The 19,232-nt window shown below is 46.2% G+C and overlaps 2 protein-coding genes across 9 annotated transcripts in view; one reads left to right on the top strand and one right to left on the bottom strand.

Annotated features, from left to right (window-relative positions):
* The window catches only part of LGMN (legumain), a 61,195-nt gene extending 49,634 nt beyond the window's left edge, over positions 1-11,561 (bottom strand). For both annotated transcript variants that reach the window (XM_037504022.2, XM_037504024.2), the window contains exon 1: positions 11,272-11,561. The gene's annotated coding sequence lies outside the window, so the exon portion shown is untranslated. The remainder of the gene's footprint in view (positions 1-11,271) is intronic.
* The window catches only part of GOLGA5 (golgin A5), a 62,390-nt gene that overhangs the window by 20,298 nt on the left and 22,860 nt on the right, over positions 1-19,232 (top strand). The window contains exons 2-4 of one of the 7 annotated variants that reach the window (XM_054692804.1): positions 14,262-14,387; positions 14,523-14,905; positions 18,217-18,790. In XM_054692804.1, the coding sequence (XP_054548779.1) occupies positions 18,247-18,790 (544 nt within the window). In that variant the 5' untranslated portion in view covers positions 14,262-14,387; positions 14,523-14,905; positions 18,217-18,246. The other 6 variants (XM_054692805.1, XM_037504018.1, XM_054692807.1 and 3 more) reach the window with 6 other exon arrangements.

The raw sequence follows: 19,232 nt of genomic DNA, 5'->3' as shown, positions 1-19,232 counted from the left end.
GAGATTTAACCCCTGTGCCACCAGGGAGGCCGACACCATACATAATATTTAATTGAAGGATATACTGCATTTTCTTTGCCCACTCATCAAAGGGAAAGAATGAGAGCAGTGCTGCATGAGAGATTGTACGGAGTGATAGCTGACTTTGTAAATGGGGGAAGGCTATGAGCCAAGGAAAGTAGGTAACTTCTGGGAATGGCAAGGAAATAAATTCCCTCCTAGAGCTTCTAGAAGGACTATAGCCTTGCTAACACCATTATTACAGACCACAGAGACCCATGCTGGACTTCTGACTTCCAGAACTACAAGAAAATAAATTTGTATTGTTTTAAGTCACTAAATTAGTAGCAACTTATTGCAGTAGTCACAGGACTCGGATGCAATGGGACAAGCCAATGCTAGCTTTACTTTGACATTATTGATAGACCCACTTAGACATCAGTGGTTGGAATTAAAGGCACAGTTCTTACAGGTGTGTGGGTTCAGATTCCAACTCTTCTATATACTGTATGTGATACTGAGTCAGTTTTTTAATCTTTTATGTTCCTCTGCTTCCCAACTATAAAATGGGGTTAATAATAATACGACCTCACACTCTGTCATGAGGATTCAATGTGGGTATTGAGTGGGACTCTATGTGATAGTTGGTATGTGGGAAATGCTATTCGGAATCATTTATTCACCATTGTTGACATGGTCTTCCCAAAACAAAGGAACATCAATTGCCTGTGCTAGCAGTGGAACTAAAATCTGCTTAAACCTTTCACAAGATATTGCTTTCTTCCATCAACCTTGTTAAAAGATCAGAGTACTTAAGATTAGCTTTCTCATAGAGCTGAAGCTAAAGGTTTCAAGAAAACTCCCCTCTGGAGGATTATGTTCAAGAAAGTTTTGCCCAAGCTCCTAGCTAAGGAAGATACTGGACCATGGCCAAAATGCTTGGATTTAGTTCCCCCTTACCACATCTTTCTCAGAAATCACTGCCAAGTTCATGGATGATGATCCGTTAAGTGTTTTTATCCAATACCTCAAATTATTATAATATTTAACAGTGTTGGCTGAATATCAAATTAACACATAAGAACAAGTCAGAAGAGTTTCCAACTTCTGATGACCTCTTTCTAGAATAAACAAAGTTCCCTTCTGACTTCTGGACATAGAATTTTGGACCTGGGATACTTTGGAGATGATACAGCAAATAATGAAATTGAGATATTGAAGGAAACATGACGATCGAGGTCCTAGAGCTAGTTCGCCAAAAGGCAGGACTTGAACCCATCTCTTCTAGTTTCCAGCCCACAAGCCCCTCGAGAAGTTGCTACAGATAAAATAATTTAAGACTTTGGGCTGAATCCGGCGATACCCTAAAAATCACTTGTTGTCTCAAGTTCCAGGTATCATCTGGGACATTTTCTTGTACTTCCTCTCCCAAATGCAAGCTCTTTTTCAATTTTAGGGTTGAGTAAATCAAATAAATACTATCGTTATCTCTTATTACATCGTCTATCTTCACTCTTCCATGAGCATGAAAAGATGTTGAGCGTGAAAGGAAGTTGGTGAAGTCACTATTATTTTTGGACGGTATGCTGGAACCCAGGACTTCCCCAAACCAGGGTTGAAATGCATAAATAGCAAGGCTGACTTGTGATCTTCAGTAAAACTCAAAGACGGTAATTAACAAGAGCTCAAACATAAAAATAGTCAACATGTGATCAGAGTTCCTGTTTTTCCTTCTTTTCTACAGAAAAATAACTTGATTGAAAGTAAGATTGCTGACTGAGGACATAAAGTCAAAACAGGAAGCAGCAAATGACTGACAAAGCATTGTCATCAGTAAGAGACTCCCAACACCTTCATGCTTCTGTAAATGAGTAGACAGACCCTGAATCGAAAAGTTAGGCAGAGTGTATGAGGAAATTCAATCCCCAGCCTTTTGGAGATGTTTTATGCTAATAAATTCTCATGGTCCCTTACCTTCCCTTATGTCATTCAAGGAAGGAGCCTGAGGTCTTCGTATTATTCCTATCCCTGAAGAAATATTCTTATAGTATTAAAAAAAAAAAAAAAAACTCTTCCTCAATTCCCCTAAAAGATGCCTTACTTTAGGTACTATGGTAGTATTTGGATCATTTGCCAAAATTTAAAATGTTTTATTTCTGTTTCTTGTTTTATTACATTGGCTGAGACTTTTAGTACAATGTTGAATATCAGTAGGTACCCCTGCTTTTTTAGAAACAAATTACTTTGTTATTATGAAGCATTTCAAACTGCAGAATAACAAATGCTCATATGTTCACCATCCAGCTTTACCAAATAATAATACCATATCTGCTTCTGAGCCCTAAAAACTTATATCTGAAGTCAAGGGGACAGACAGCTGCCATACCATGAGGACACTAAGGCACACTTACTGGGAGGCCCAGGGGCACAGGGACAGAGGTCGCCCATCAGCCAGTGAGTGATGTAAGAATTAGATCCATGAGCCCCCTCAAGAATTCAGATGACTTCAGCTCATAAGCCAGAACTGCTTATTCAGACTGGTCCCAAGTCCCTTCCCATGAAACCATAGTAGATAATATGTAAACACAGTATTGTTAAGCAACTAAGTTTTGGCAATAGTTTGTTATGCAGCAATAGGTAACTAGTACAGAGATTGGTACCTGGAAGTAGGTGCTGCCTAAACAAAACCCTGAAAATGTGGGAATGGTTTTGGGATTAGGAAAAGGGTGGAAACTGCAAGGATTAAGAGACGTGTGTTAATGAAAATTTAAAAGAGGAAGTTAAAAGTATTTTAATGGCCTTCAAGTGGCCTACTAGGAAGGCTTGAAGGAAAATGAAGAAAATATGATAAAAACTGGAAGAAAGGTGCTTAATGGTTAAGTTTAGCCACACTGTGGCCACAGTAATATGGAAAGTAGAAAATCTACCTAATGAATGGGTGCTCTACCTAAGGGGATGTGATAGGCAGGCAGAGAGTTCCTAGTTGACTTTTTCTTGCGCCCATAGCAAAGTGCAAGAGGAAAGAGATAAGCAAAAACAACAAAATCAAAAGCAACTGTAAAACATAAAATTGTTAGGACTTGCCAGATTTGGGAATTCCTAGATTCTCTTCTAGGTAATAATTAGAGCACAAGTTGGAAAACATGGTTTAAAGATAAAATCAAGGGCAGATTATAAAATCCTTTAAAAGATGAGAGGCAGTGCCTCAGGTAGAATTTCAAAGAACAGAGCTCGGGACCTGCCCCTGGGCTGCTGCCCCTGCCAGGGGAGTGCAGGTGGAGACCAGGTAACCCAGACCCCAGCACCTTCCTGAAGCGTAGCCAGCAGTGAGCACTATGCTAGCGTAATGCATGGCACACCGCACTGGGTCAGCTTGAAGATAAAAAGAATTTAATCCCCTCTGGACAGAAATAAGCTCTTTAAGTTTATGCCAGGCAAGCAGGAGGTGATCTGAGGCTGGGCAGAAGGGGTTGCCAGACCACAGTGAGTCAGAGCCAAACTATCCCCCCAGACTATGCCTATGATGCCACTGGGCACCCAGGTGCCATCCCACCAAATGCTGGCCTCAACTTTGATGTGGAACTTCTCAATCTAGAATGAAAGGACTGGCTGCCTCATTAGCCCCGGGTTCTGGGATGTTCCACAGAGAAACCAGCACCCGCATATTCCCACACACAAAGCCACATGGCGATTTTCCTGATGCGCCACTCACTGTATAAGCATCTACCCATAGAAGCATCACCTGGCTTTGCTCTTCCCTTCTTCTTTTATGTGTTTTGACCAAAATGATATGCCATAAATCTCAAGTTGTTCATTTTATTTTGCTCTCATTTTGGGGTGAAGATTCAGTTTCATGTTTTTAGATAAAGGTTTTCAATTAAGCATTAACAACAGAAGTAATGAGTTAACTTTCAAATAGGAACTGGTGTGTGTGTGTGTGTGTGTGTGTGTGTGTGTTACAAGACTATTTTTTGGATGAAACTTTAATCAATTATATATTAAACTTTCTTGCCACAGTGCTACAAGGCCATAGCAGACTGGAGGCACTACTGAGGGTAGAATTTTCCCCCAAGTTGAGTGATGTCCTTGAGTTGAATGAAAAGCCCAACCCAAAACTGAAGTAAGGAGGGAGTAGCCCTTTGCCTCCACCACCCTGCCTCACCCCCCCACCCCAAATCCTCTGCCTGTTGAAAGCAGGTCCTTTTCACTGTGATGCTGGACATTGCAGGTATCAGTCCCCAGGCTAGCGGGGACCTCTGAAACCTGCTTGGGGGTGGCCTGCCTCTGCCCCATCGTGTGTGTGTGTGTGTGTGTGTGTTTTCATAGATATTCAGGACTTTTGTGATCTCACAGCTGTCCAAACTTCTCCCTAAATTTTAAGGACTTTAATGAAAGTTTAAATTGAAGGTGCTATTTGCAGACATTTAATACCCAGTGAAAGCTCCATAGTCAGGATAAACTTGGAGACTTCTTGTAAGAGAAGGATACTGGTGAGTGCTGCTGCAGCATATTCTGTATTTTTGACTTTCGGTTCCGCCTGCTGATCTCAAAGTTCCCTGCCTTTTCCTTCCCCTCTCACCCCTCTGCTGTCCTGGGTAGTGATCTGCTGAGAGAAACTACTGCTGCCTGCCACACCCCCACCTCCCAACTACATGACTTTCAAGTTTTATTACTGCCGTAAAAGTGTTTGGTGCTGCCTTTTCTCCAAAAAAGAAAAGATCTTCTAGGGGTTTTAAAGGCACTGTTCTTAGCCTCAGGCAAAGCTCAAGTACCAAAGAGCTGAGGTCACAGAGATTTGTGAATGTTGGCTGATGGGGAAATGTTCATAAGTGACCCCCAAAGTTTTACAGACAATTGTTATCAACAGAAACACCACCAGTTAGGATTGATCATATAAATTAAGGTATTTTTGAGTCTCCAAAATTCTATAGGCAGAAAGCAGTATAGGGCTACCTAAGAGGAAAGTCAAGCTACCCTTCAAGGAAAAGGAAAGATGATCAGAGGTAGAGCCAAGAGCCCTCGGAGTCTTCCTGAACCCAGAGCCCTAGTCAAGGGACGAACCAACACCCACCCTGCTGGATTTCAGAATCCACTGCCATTCACCAGCAATTCCTGTGTAGCTACCATCTCTGCATAGCACTATCTATACCAATATCCTCGGCCTGGTTCAGAGCAGTTGGTAAGGGGATAAATGTCTTTAGTTCATAGATCTACAGATTAAGAGTAACTACCGTTGGAGAGCTCGGGTATGATTTCAATAGTGAGATTCTGGACTTTGAATTGATGTGGTAATGGAACGAGATTTTTGAGGACCTAGGGAGGTGGTGAGTGTATTTTTCACAGCGCAAGAACTGAATCATGGGGGACCAAAGGGCAGAGTGTGAGGCAGCCTCTGGTCCATGAAACTGTGAGATAATCAGTGCTTACTGCTGTTGTGAGTCACTGTGTTTTGATGGATTGTTATATAGTAACAAACAATGCACTGTCCATAAATACTTAAATCTCTCCCTCTCTCTAAAAGATAAGAGGAGGGGTTTTGGCACTTACAGACGCGGTATGTTTAAAATTTCTTTCTTTTTATTAAGGTACCACTGTTTCACCTCCTTGGTAGTGTTTGTTAGAATTTCCCCCATCAGTGTGGTCCCCAGAGCTTTTCCACCACCAAAGCGCCCAGAGTGCTCCTCCGCAGTCCACCGGCCATTACACTCCTAGGAAACCCAGGAAACCAGCACGACAGGGAGCTGCATGGCGCAGACTCACAGCAGGACATGATCCTCTCTGCCAAGACTCTCCACCAGAAAGTTATCTGTGTTCCCTTTAGAGTTAATAAATATTTTGTAGGGAGGTACTTCCAGATCACATAAATATCCTCTTTCTCCCGCAACGTTCACCCGCTAGATTTAGTGTCCATCGATGCTTCTTGCCTCAGTGAATCACTGCTGCACTGAAGGCCACAGGATGGCCTCCCGCGTCCATTTTCCTTCTACATTTATTAGTTGGCCTTTTCCTGCAAGGAAGTGCTTTCTCTTCTCCGCATTCATTTCTTCATTCACTTATTGATACAACATAGACTTACAGGGTCCAGTTTTATCCAATGGAATGTAATCTGGAGCTCTCATAAAAAAATTTTTCATGTCATTTCCTAGAATGTGACTTTTCTATCTTTTTTTTTTTAATCCTTCTGTCCTTCTGACAGTTCACTCTCATTCTCAGAGCACATTGTTGCTTTCTGGCACTATAAGACATGTCAGGCTCATCTTATCCTTTCTGGGTCCCCATCCTAGAATCTGTCATTTACCCAAGGAGCGGTGGTTCCCGTTGGCATTCAGAACACAGATCTGGTCCCCGGTGTGCATACAGTTGCTCGCTATTTATTTCTGTGTCTGGTTAGAGTTTGAGAACCATGAGTTCACACCAGTATCGCCAGTTCCAATTCACCACCACCAGGTTCATTCCAGACTGTCCCCTTTTCAAATTTGCAGCTTTCTTCTTTGACAAGGAGACACCTGCCTCCTGTGATCCATTATCTTCAAGATATTTAAATATTTGCTCAATCCTAATTTCTGTAACAAATCTTCCAACCCTGCTTGGTCACTGCCCAATTTCCTTGCCAAGACCCCAACTGCCAGGCCTCTGACCTGTGGGGTCCTCAGCTGATCCCTGACCTTCACTCTTGGCTGCCTTCTGTACTTGGACCTTTCTAGCCACTTTCCACAGGCTTATTAAAGGTAGCAAGTGAGGAAATGGGAAGCCCATAGGAATATTTTGCATAGATATGAAACAAAATGAAATTCTATAAGAATTTCCCCCTCAAAATCAAAACCAAAAAAATGAAATAAAAGTTGTGTATTGAGTTATAGTATAACCACACCAACAGAAACTATTGCTAGTTATTTTAAGAGAAAATAATTTGACTGCCCATTCCCATAGACAAATACTCCAAGAACTAAAAGATTTACAAAAAAAACCTAAAGATTTCAAAATGTTCAACATCCCTTATAATCAGGGAAATGCAAATTAAAACCACACTGAGATACCACCTTACACCAGTGAGAATGGCACATATCAAAAAAAGCAAGCAACTACCAATGTTGGCGAGGACATGGTGAAAAAGGAACTCTCCTGCACTGCCGGTGGGAGTGCAAACTGGCCCAACCACTGTGGAAAGCTGTGTGGAGGTTCCTCAACCTGCTAAAGATAGAACTACCATACGACCCAGCAATTCCACTACTAAGGATCTACCCAAAGGACACAAATACATTGATTCAAGAGAACACCTGTAACCTATGTTTACTGCAGCACTATTGACAATAGGCAAAACCTGGAAACAAGCCAAATGCCCAAAAATAGATGACTGGATCAAGAAGATGTGGCACATATACACAATGGAATATTATTCAGCAATCAAAAAAGAAAAGCCATTCGCAGCAACGGTGGATGGAGCTCGAAGGAATGATGCTCTGTAAAATAAGCCAGAAGGAAAAAGAAAAATATCGGATGGTTTCACTTATAGCAGGAATATAGGGGAACCAAATAAGATATCAGTGTAAAAAAATAATAACAGTACAAAACACAACAAAGCAAAAACAGACAATTATGAATCAGAGACATCCAGCAGGGGAGGAGGCGGGAGAGGGAGCAGAAGGAGGGAGGGAGGAGCCCAGGGGACGAGGGGATGGTGCACAGGTGCACTGGGGAAGGAAACTCCATGGGGACTACACTGAGGGGTGGGGGGAAACAAATATCGTTTGAAAATGAAAAATGACGTTAAAAAATGTTTTAAAATTTTAAAAATTAAAAAAAAAAACCTCAAGATTTCAGTAATCAGCAGAAGCTCCACTCCTTACTGTATACTCAGGAGTCATGAAAACCTATGTCTACACAAGAACTTGCAAATAAATGTTCACTGCAGTATTACTCATAACAGACCAGCAGAAAAAAACCAAAATGGCCATGAACTGTTGAATGGACTAAAAACAATGGTATAGGGGCACCCCTGGTGGCCTAGGAGTTAAGTTTCAGTGCTATCACCACTGCAGCATGAGTTCGAGCCCCGACCAAGGAGCGACCCACATGGCGCAGCAGACCTCTCCCGACTCCCCACTGCTCCCCTCAGTAGTGTATTTCAGTCAGTCTGCCTGTTCTGTTCCCCACTCTGCCTCTGGTGAATCCACTCACCCCCACACCTCTGGCCTGTACCCCAGCTCTTATATGCTTAAATAAATAAATCTTTAAAAAAAAAAAAAACAGTATAGCCATATAATAGAGTCCAGCTGTAACAATGAATGAAGTATTGAAGCATCTACTCATAAAGGAACATATCTTGATGATTCCACTACAGGAAGCATGCAGTAGAGGCCTCTCTATGGAGACTGAGTAGATTAGTGGCTGCAGTAGGGATGGGACTTATTCAACGAACTCGCTGTTGAAGGCAACTGGGTGGTTTTCTTACTAAAAATAGTGTTGCCGTAAATTGGCTTAGACATGCCTCTTCTTGTGTTTTTGCCTAGGCATTATTTTAGTCAAGGAATCTAACTTCAGAACCCTATCCAGATTACTTTCCTCAGGATTAAGATTATTCATTCATCTTCAAAAGATATTTACCCACCACTGCTATAGATGTTTTTGAATCTAGAAACAGAAACAAAGCAAAGTGCCTGCTTTCATGGCCTTACCTTGCAGTGTTGACACAAAAATAAATGGACAAATAAAAATGTTAATGGTAGATGACGGTAAATGTTATGAAGGGAGAGACAGCAGAATAAACAAACAGTGAGAGGTTGAGGTGAGCTGTCTGAGCTTGAGCCTTCGGGATGGGAAGCTTGAATAAATAAACGAGAGGACCAGTTCTGGGAATGTCTGCCACAAAGAGAACAGTGCAAAGGCCCTGAGGTAGGAGTAACAGTTGTACCCCAAGTGCCCTCCTTGGAAGATGCAATGGAAGTCAGCCCAGGCCCGTCCACATGGGCCCTCCCCTACACGGAGGTTATGTGTGGGCCCGTGGCTCTGCTACACTTTCCATGGAAGAGCTCGCCATAGAAAGGACATTGTCATGTGATTTTCCAAACCACCCACTGCGATCACACTGCCAGGGTGAAAACGGCATCATCTTCAAGGTGAACACATACTCCTTGCCTGCTCGAGGCCTGGTGGGTGGGTCCTTAGCCAAGATTACAACCCCTCCAACATGTGAAGAATTCGAGGCTGACTGCCCTTCCCAGCACCATCTCACTCCCTCTCTGACAAGCCTGGGAGCAGGCCTCCGGGGACTGAGAGACAAGACTGGACCTGTACCCCTTCCCCGGATTCCACCCAGGTTTTGGATAGAAGTTCTACTCTCCCACCTTGGCCTCAGAATCTTTTTGTCCCTTCTTGCCTCCTCCCTAAAAATGTCCAGTTTTGAATCTCGGAACTTACCCAGTTCCGTTTCTCCTTGTTAGGGCCTTTGCTGACACCAGAATCAAACTCTTGTTCCTTTACCTATCTGTATATTTTAATTGTGATTTATTTGACTTATTATATTTGTTTCGTGAGTCCAACATGATGATTCTATATTGTGTGGATTGTGAAATGAGCACCACGGTCTAGTTAACATGTGAGCTCCTCATTCCTAGGACTGACTCACTGTCACGCTCCCTTGCACAATGCCCGTCGTGATTCGTGGTGATTACAGCATGCTCACAGCTAATCCTTCCCGTGCCCTGCGCCTGCCATTCCCATGCCCTATCCTAGACCAGCAGGCATCTGTGCTGGTGTGCTTGTCTGCTCGCACTGCTGTAAAATAACATCGACTAAGTAGCTCACGCCACAGAATATTTTTTTTTCCCGACAGTCCTGGAGGTTAGAAGTTCAAGATCAAGGTGCTGGCCCATTCAGGCTCTGGCGAGAACTCTCTTCCTCCCTGCTCTCCAAGATGGCCGCCTCCACAGTGTGTCCTCACTTGATGCAGGGGAGATGGGCGCCCACGGGAGCGCCCTCTGGTATTTTTCATTAGGACACTAATCCTGTATCTACAGGGCCAGACCCTTATGGCTTTACTTGTCCCTAATACCTCTTTATAGGCTATCTCCGAGTGTTAGGGGGAAAAGGCTGTCCTAAAGCTAATTCCACACAGGCTTTGTGGACTCCACCCCCACCCCAGGCCAAAGCCAAAGACACTGGGAACTCCACATCCCATCCCCACCCAAGGGAAGGTGGCTGGGACCTGAGGGTGGGGTTCAGCAGCCAGGTTGGTATAAAGCCAGACACGTGGGCTTTGGGGGGGGGGCCCATTTTGGCTCCCCGCATCTCGCAGCGTCCGGCCAGCTCGGAAAGTGCTTTTTGGGTTTTCAGGTCGGCAGATCGGGTAGGACGCATTAAAGACTTTATTCCCCTATTTTCTCCCTGGGTTGTCCATTTTCCTTATTTCCTTTTCCTTTGTAAATAATCCTTTTATGAACCTGTTGTGTGTGCCTGCAGTGGAGTATTCATAAGTCCCTTGTAAGCGCGGGTGAGGACCCACAGCCAGGAACCCGTTCAATATCGGGGCTGCCCTATAACACGAATAGTCACACGGCACTTGTATAGCATCAATATATACATTTGGGGGAAACAGAATTCAGTCTGTAACAAGCAGGAATCACAACCCCCCCACCAGAAACTCTGTTTTGAGTGACTCGCCCTCCACCACCCCCTCCTGCCTCCCATCCACTCCCATACCTCAGCCTCAGCAGGTCCTGGACCCTCCAGAGCCTCCAATCCACTGTACCAGCTTGTCTCCCTCCAATCCACTGTACCAGCTTGTCTCCCTCCAATCCACTGTACCAGCTTGTCTCCCTCTCTACCCCCTACCTCACGTCTTCACTCCCATTATCCTACTTTAAATTCCACGGCTATTTCAGGGACACACATTCCTTGAACTTGCTTAGCTGAGTCAAATCCTGCTTAAACCCATTGTTACTGGCTTAAATCCTGAGTTATGGGGTTAAGTCCATCGCTCCACCTGCTGGGCACCAGCGCTCCAGCAGCAGGAGAAACACCGAGGGGTCACATGACCAGCCTGACTCACCTCACTGGGCTTTCCTGACCTCTGACGTCAAGTGGACCTGGCCTGCAGGCTGCCCAGAATCATCTGTTTTTTCCTGTTGCCCCCGTGTTCCCACTCTGCTGACATGTTCACACTTTTTCTCCCCTAAAACCCCTGGGCCTCTTCCCCAATTCTCATCTTCAGCGGGTGACCTAATTCTCTTTTTCACAGAGAACGTCCACAAGCTCACCCGCACATCCGCTCACCTGCCCCCGGGCCTGGCTTCCTGTGAGGAGGTGGGAGCGTTGGTTCTCCTCACGGTCAGGTCCTCCCTGAGCGCCGTGGCACGGCTTCCTCTCCCTCTGGCTCTTGCAGTAGCAACCCTTCTTTCTCTTTTGGATATTTCTCAAAAGAGATCTTTTCCATGCTGTTCTTTTCTCCAATCCTTAAAAATGGAAAAGGCGGGGGTGGGGGGAGCCTATTTTGACCCCACCATGCCCCCCCAGAAACTGCCCATTTATCTTCTTTTCCTTTACAACAGATTTCCTGTATATAAATAAAAACCCTGTAACTGTTAAACAGCTCCCTTCCTCCCGCACCCCACCCTATCAACTTGCTCCTCCTCTCCCAGGAGTCAGATATTCTGGCACTTCCGTGTACACGGGACCAAGCCCTCACGGACTTGGCGCGCCCATCCCTTCCTCCCCATGACTTCACAGGCTTTCTCCAGGCGGCTTCTAGGATTCCACATGCTCCCATTTTCCTCCTCCCTCTTCCCCTTCCCCCCTTCATCTCTGAACATCGGCGGGTCCAGGCCTCAGGGCGGGACTGTCGTTGTCTCCGGCCCCACTTGTTCCCTGACCGGTGTGACTTTCCACCCACATGCTGCCGACCCCACACGTTTCTCTCTAGCTAAGTCCCCCCAAACAGAACCCAGGCTCACGTGTCCCACTGCCTGCTGTCTGCGCCACTTGGTAGACGGCTGATGTCTATACAGACACATCAATGGGGTGTAATGAGACATGGGTGACCACAGAACAATAAAAATTCCTCCGGCAACAATGTGGATCCATCTTACCTTGACATAGACTAAGTAAGCCAGCCACAGAAGAAAATCCACACAAGGACTCCAGGCATGGAAAGTGAACAGGTGAAACTAAGCTAGATTGTGCAGCTATGCAAAGTTAGAGGACAGGGCTGCAGAAAAGGAGAGTTATCACCTCCAGCACAGAAGAGGGTTGTGGTAGGAAAAAACACTCAGGGGGTTCTGAAGCACCGGCAATCCCATATCTGGAGAGCCTATCATATGTATTTCGTACTTTCCTTGCTGTAAAAATAGATGTTAAAATGCAGGAGTTTGGGGCCTCCCTGGTGGCGTAAGGGGTTAAGCACAGCACTGTGAAGCTTTCCACAGCCTCTGCAGCACAAGTTCGATCCCCGGCTGGCCAGGGAGCTGGCCCACATGGCGCAGCAAACCTCTCCTGTCTCCCCGCTGCTCCCCTCAGCAGTGTATTTCAGTAGATCCGCCTGTTCTGCTCCCCACTCTGTCTCTGGGGAATCTTCTCACCCCCCGCACCTCTAGCCTGCACCCCAGTTCTTGCATGCATAAATAAATAAATCTTTAAAAAAATAAAATGCAGGAGTTTGTTTTCAAAACAGCTGTGGATAAAATATCCTGAGCCCTTCCTACATTAGAAACACTTTAAAATTACTAGATAAAATATTTCTTGAAGTATTACATATACACATATTTTACATATTCACTTTACATACTTAGAAAATGCATCTGTAATGCAACCATATCTAGATATGGTATTTACATACTAGAAGCCACAGTGACAAAACTGTAAAGTTGGACAAAACCATCATTTTAAGCGTACAGAAGAGCAAGCAAGAAAGTTAAGAGTATGAGAAAGCTCTGAAGCCAAGGACAAAAGGAGATCCCACAGGAGAGGGAGACCTGAGGTGAATTGTTAAAACTGACAGAAAATATTCCAACCTCGGCTCTGGGAAAAGCAGCCAAAGTTCCTGGAAGAACTGTGGCCTCGAGTCTGCCCCCTTGTGGCCAGTCCCCTTGACCTCACTCTCTCTCAGTTTTTGCTCTACGCCCACCACAACCACCGCTGTCCAGGTCAGCTGTGACTGCCACACCACTAAATCCACCGCTCTTTTCCCAAGTATCAGCGTGCTTGATCTCTCACACAATTTTTTAATTGAGGTGAAATTCACATAATTCCAAATTCGTCATTTTCAAGTACAATTTAGTGGTCTTCACAACGTTGTGCAACCATCACCTAAATCAAGTTCCAAAATATCTTCATCTTCACCCCCCATAGAAAATTCTGGACTCATGCCCCTTCACTCCTCACACCCTGGCAACCAGCAATCTGGTTTGTCTCTGGAATTTACCTGTCTGGAGGTGTCATATACGTGGAAGGTCCTGGTAATTATTCAGTGTTCTTCAGAGAAACAATCAAATGGATGGGTGGGTGGGTGGATGATGGATGATTGTGTGATAAGGAGTTGGAATTGACTTGTGTGATTTAGGCACAGTTATAGTAGCCAGTTTACTAGGAAGTCTCAACTCATGGGGGGAACTGACAGGAAATTGTCCAACTTCTTCCAAAAACTCTGCTCCACTATATATTTTTCCCAATTCTCATTTTTCCTTCTGAATGTTTCCTCAAGGCTATCTTGGTTGATCCCCTAACTTTAAGCCACCTTCAGTTGTCCACATATTTTCTCAGCTGTTGTTTATCTGAGGATGCATTTATCTTGATTTCACTTTCAAAAGATGCTTTTGTTGGAAAAATAATTCTTGGTTGGCAGTTTTAGCCCCCAACACTTTACATATGCCATCCCTTCTGCTTTCTCTCTCTCACTGTTCCTGATGGGAAGTCAGCTAGTACTCTTATCCTCCCGGATGTGATGAAACATTTTTTCTCTTGCAACTTTTAAGATTTTCTCTTTGTTTTTTTGTCTTTCAACAGTTTGATAGTTATATACAGGATGGGTGTCTTTGTATTTATCCTATATGAAGATCATGGAACTTGGATGCCTAGGTTAATGTTTCCATCAATTTGGGAAGTTTGGGGCCATTTTTTATTCAAATATTTTTCTCCTCTCTGAAACCCTCAAAAAATTCAGATGATCTGGGATCTTATTTGTCTAATTAGCTTCTAGTGACTTAATTTATCTGACCTTCTAGGGCTCTGGGATTCCGCTTCAACTTCTTTCATTTTCATCCTCTCCACAGTTAAGAGCATTGTTTCAAGAGTCACACTGACTTAGATTTGATTCCCAGATGTGCTACTACATCCTGTGAACACGGAAAAGTAACTGCATCTGTTTGAATCTCTGTATCTTCACCTGTAAAATGGGAGTAAGTATCAGTCAGCTTTTATAGGTAATGCTGTGTAAGATACAATCCCAGATCTCAGTGGCATCTAAAAACAAAGGTTTGTCTTTTGTTTGTATGTTAGATATAGACCACTTCACATTTTTTTTTTCCTTGCAGGGTGCAGGCTGAGTGAGCAGGCCTCTCTCCATAAGCCATTCTCATGATAGAGGAAAAAGATCAAGAGACTTTGTGGAAATACATCTTGGCTCTTTACACTTCCAGTCACATGTGGTGAAAGGCTCTTCTGATCACGTGCCATTGGCCAAAGAAAGTCACAAGATCAAGCATGACATCAGCGAGGTTGGAAAGAACACTCCCTAAGGATGCGGCATGGCAACAGGTGGCAAAGTGTAACCCTAAAAGGAAGAGCTACTTAATGGGTGGGATCACCACCACCTACCACCAGATAGAAGCAGTACCTTCCTATGGCTGTTGTAAAACTCCAAGAGCTAAAGCATGCCCGAAGCGTGACACAGTCTTCTGCACTTGATAAGGGCCCAGTAAGTGGCGGAGAATAGTAGTGTCATGAATATCTTCTCTTTTCTGTTCACTGGACTGGGCTAATCTTGAGTTGGCGGCAGAAAAGAAGTTGCAATTTAATTTGGAAACAATAAAACACTGAGTCTGCGGATACAGGCTTCTGAGGAGTGTGAACTCCTTACTGGGGCAGTGACCGCAGTTGCTCAACCTCTGACCTTTCTTTTCCTCATCCTGAAGAGGGGGGGTCCTTAGGCTTATGTTCAGGCTTGTCCTGAGGGTCCGATTAGCCCAGCCTCGCTGAAAGCCGCTGAGTGTGTTATAGGGCAGCCCCGATATTGAACGGGTTCCTGGCTGTGGGTCCTCACCCGCGCGCTTACAAGGGACTTATGAATACTCCACTGCAGGCACACACAGAAGGTTCATAAAAGGTTTATTGACAAGGGAAAAGGAAATAAGGAAAATGGACAACTCAGGGAGAAAATAGGGAAATAAAGTCTTTCATGCGTCCTCCCCGATCCGCCGACCTGGAAACCCAAAGGCACTCTCCGAGCTGGCCGGACGCTGCGAGCTGGCGGGGAGCCCAAAATGGGGGCCCCCCCCCCCAAAGCCCACGGGTCTGCCTTTATACCCACCTGGCTGCTGAACCCCACCCTCAGGTCCAGCCACCTTCCCGTGGGTGGTGACGGGATGTGGAGTTCCCAGTGGCTTCGGCTTTGGCCTGGCGTGGGGGTGGCGTCCACGAAGCCTGTGTGGGATCAGCTTGAGGACAGCCTCTCCCCCGGACAAGTGGCCACACGCCGGCCGGGCCGTGCGCGCGGACGCGACCCCAGCGCTGCCGGGAGCGGCCGTCACGGGCCTGTCGCCACCTGATTCTCAGCTCAAACGCCACCTCCTCAGAGAGAACGTCCCTGACCAGGCCCTTGAAGTGCCTCCCGCACCGCTTCGGCCACCGCGGCCCCTGCCCGTCTCTCGGGCGTGCGGCTCGCGGACGCCCCCGCGGCCCTGCCCCCCCGCGGGCTGACGGAAGGCCCGTCCCCCGCTGCCGCCCGAAGGCAGGGGGGCCACGCCCACTGTGGGCGTGGCCTCGCATGTTGTGCCGGCCACGTGCCGGGAGGCGAGCTACGTCACACGCAGGCAGGCCCCGCCCCGTCCCGCCCCGCCGCGCCGCAGGCGGAAGGGGGCGTGGCCAGCGCGAGGACCCCGCGGCCGCCGGCGCCCCGCCTGATCGCCTGCCCGTGGCTGCTCCCGGCTCCGCCGCTCAGGCAGCCGAGAGGTCACTCTGTTTTGGGGTCCTCGCCGCCCTTCCACGTCTCCCGGAAAAGCAGCGGGGCCGCCGGGCCGGGCGCGTTGGGGCCGCTTGCTCGGCCGGGGCTTCTCCCCGCTGCGGGCGGCCAGCGGGACCAGGTGAGGGCGGCGGGCCGGCGCGGACGGGCAGCGGGGCGTTAACGGCCTCGGCGGCGGGGCCGGGTCCCCTCGCGGAGGCCGGGGTCCCGGGCGGCCGGGAGGCTGAGGCGGGGCGGGGGAGCCCCGCAGCCCGGCGCGCGCGGCCCGGGCCCCTCCTGGGCACCCCGCGGGCCGCGCCTCCCCGGGCCCGGGCGGACGCGGCAGCGAAGCGGGGCTGCGCTCGGCTCCCGGGGCGCGCCTGCTTGGCTGACGGGCGCGCGGCCCGGGCCCACCCTCCGAACCCCCTTTCTCGAGCCGACTCCGGAGCTTGGGAGCGTCTGGGCAGCCCGGCCTGCAGACCCCCCCGGCCCCCCCGGGGGCCCCCGGGCCGGGCCAACCTGGAGCGACCTGAGGGCTTGGGGCTCGCAGGCCTCTCAGGGTTGGCTGTCGCCGAGGCAAGCGCCAGAACCCAGCTCGGCAGTCCAGGGGGTGAGCAGCGTGAAGGCTCAGGCTTTTGTTCTCAAGTCCTTTAAACTCTGAGACGGGAGGTGAGAAATAAGGTATTAATAAGTGTCTTGATTCCTTTATTAGAAGAGATAATTTGCTCCCATTCACCCCCATATTTCCTTGCTCCCAGTCACCGATATTTACTTGCTAATAATACCTCAGAGTTTCAGGTGCCTCTGGAAGTTTCGTGTGTTACAGAGCATTTCACCTCCGTTTTTACTTGCTTGCACACGGAAGTCCTGTGAAATGCACAGCCATGTATTAGTTCTGTTTCGTTAGGAACACGTTTACCAGGTGAGTTTCTTCTTGAGGTTATTCAGATACGGAGAGGCCAAATGGGGAAGGCAGGGGTAAAAATGTGGGTTTGGCTAACGTAGATGTGAGTACCTGAGCTGCTGTCTAGACGCTGGCATCCCGTTTGTGAAAAAAGCATGATTGCTCCTGATCATGTGCTTGTGGAAATCGGGTGTCGGGAAGATAATGTGTGCTTGGTATCTAGCACATAAAATAATTCCATCAGGCAGTATTTATGGGTGCAGAATTGACAGAACCCTTTTCCCCAGTAAGGAGACACGGAAAAAACATAAGACATGAGAGGCTGTGAGGGAAAGAATAGGGTGTGAACAGAAAATGATAGAATCTGGCTTTGTTGGAAAGAAAAAACTATTTTGGTAGCAGATGACATTCAAGTGAAAACCAAGAATAAGAAAGAGTTAACCATGAAAGGACAGTCCAGGCAAAAGGGACAGTGTACACATTCAAGACATGGTTGTTGACACATATATTCTTTCTTCTGTATCGTGAGGACTAGTTACTTCACCATTATCTTAATTCATTGTGGTACGTTTGAAGTATTCAACCATCAGGTGAATGACGATTCATTTTTAAAATTCTGAACTTAGCTTAATACAGACACTTAGTAGGTACTGAGTGTTGAAATTATCGGGTTGCTGTTGTGCACACCTAACTATCCTGGTGTCCTGCAGTTTGCCATTAAGAAAGCTTGTGTGTTGGTCCAAAGGTTTTTCAAGTGTCGGCACCTTAAAACAAGCACTTAAAAACAACTGAGAGAATTGTTTTTATTTAGCTTTGTCATACTGATTATTTGATAATTTGGGGTGTTTTATTACATTAAAATTTGCCCTTTGCTGAAACAGGAATCGTAACAGCAGCCGTAGTTGTAATTGTGACTGCCTGTGGTGTACCAGGCATTTTGCTTACCACTTCTATATATTCAGTTTAAACCATCCTGTAATGTAAATACACTTACATTTCTCATTTTCTACATAAAGTTTCTCAGTTTCAGTTAAGTAGTTTGCTTAAGACACAGCTAGTAAGAGGCAGGATTAGGATTTCATTCCTGCACTATCTGGCTCTGGAGCCTGGTCTTCCACACATTCTGCTGTTACCTCATTCTGATCACTTTATGTCCTTTTTACAGGTTGCCCAGTAGGATTATCCTGCTACCATCATGTCTTGGTTTGCTGATCTTGCTGGAAAGGCAGAAGATCTTTTAAACCGAGTTGATCAAGGGGCTGCAACAGCTCTCAATAGAAAAGAGAATACCAGCAACTTTGTGTATAGCAAAAATACTGACTATCCTGAACTTCATCAGCAAACTGCAGATTTAACTTACCAGACTGGATCTAAAGCTCCTTATATTTCCTCGGCAGCTGATAACATTAGAAATCAAAAAACTACCATCTTAGCTGGCACTGCAAATTTGAAAGTAGGATCTAGGACATCAGCGGAGGCCTCCCATCCCGGTGAAAATGCGTCTGTTCCTAGGCCTTCATCGCAGTTTGTTCGAAGAAAAAAGTCAGAACCCGACGATGAGCTGCTATTTGATTTTCTTAATAGTTCACAGAAGGAGCCTGCTGGGAGGGTAGAAATCAAAAAAGAAAAGAGCAAGACATCCGTGCTTCCGAGTTCTCAAGCAAGCGTCAGTTCTGTTACACCCAGCCCAGCCAGTGTCAGAGCCATGGAGGAAAATCCTTCCGGGAACCACAGCGCTGGTACTTCATCAGTCCTCTTTTTTTTTTGAGTTATGCAAATTGGATGTGTCTTTGTAGTCTCAAATATTTGATAATGTTGCTCATCCTGTTTTATTTACTGTCCCCACTGGTGTAAGAGCAGGCTCTGAAATGTGTGGCATTAGCAAAAGAACGTGGTGTACTGTTAGTAGGCAGTTATCACAGGGGCCTTTGAATGTTGTCCTAGGGGAATTTCCCGGCCTGCATCTGAGAAGTTATGACAAAAATTATTCTGTAAGATATTTTAAGATACCAAAAAGGAGGGGAGGATGAAATCTAAAAAAAACTACGTTATTCTGGATTTGGAGCTCCCTCATTTCTCTTTGTCAGTACATTATAAAAATGCAGGAGACTATATGTCACACATATTCTGGATTGTGAGTTTTTTGGTGTATATTTTTTTCACTCCCTGTGTCCCCGCCAG

This window comes from Talpa occidentalis, unplaced genomic scaffold (assembly GCF_014898055.3).
Source record: "Talpa occidentalis isolate TD23 unplaced genomic scaffold, MPIMG_talOcc4v2.1 talOcc4.11, whole genome shotgun sequence".
Classification (NCBI taxonomy): domain Eukaryota; kingdom Metazoa; phylum Chordata; class Mammalia; order Eulipotyphla; family Talpidae; genus Talpa; species Talpa occidentalis.
This window is presented reverse-complemented; position numbering and strand designations above follow the sequence as displayed.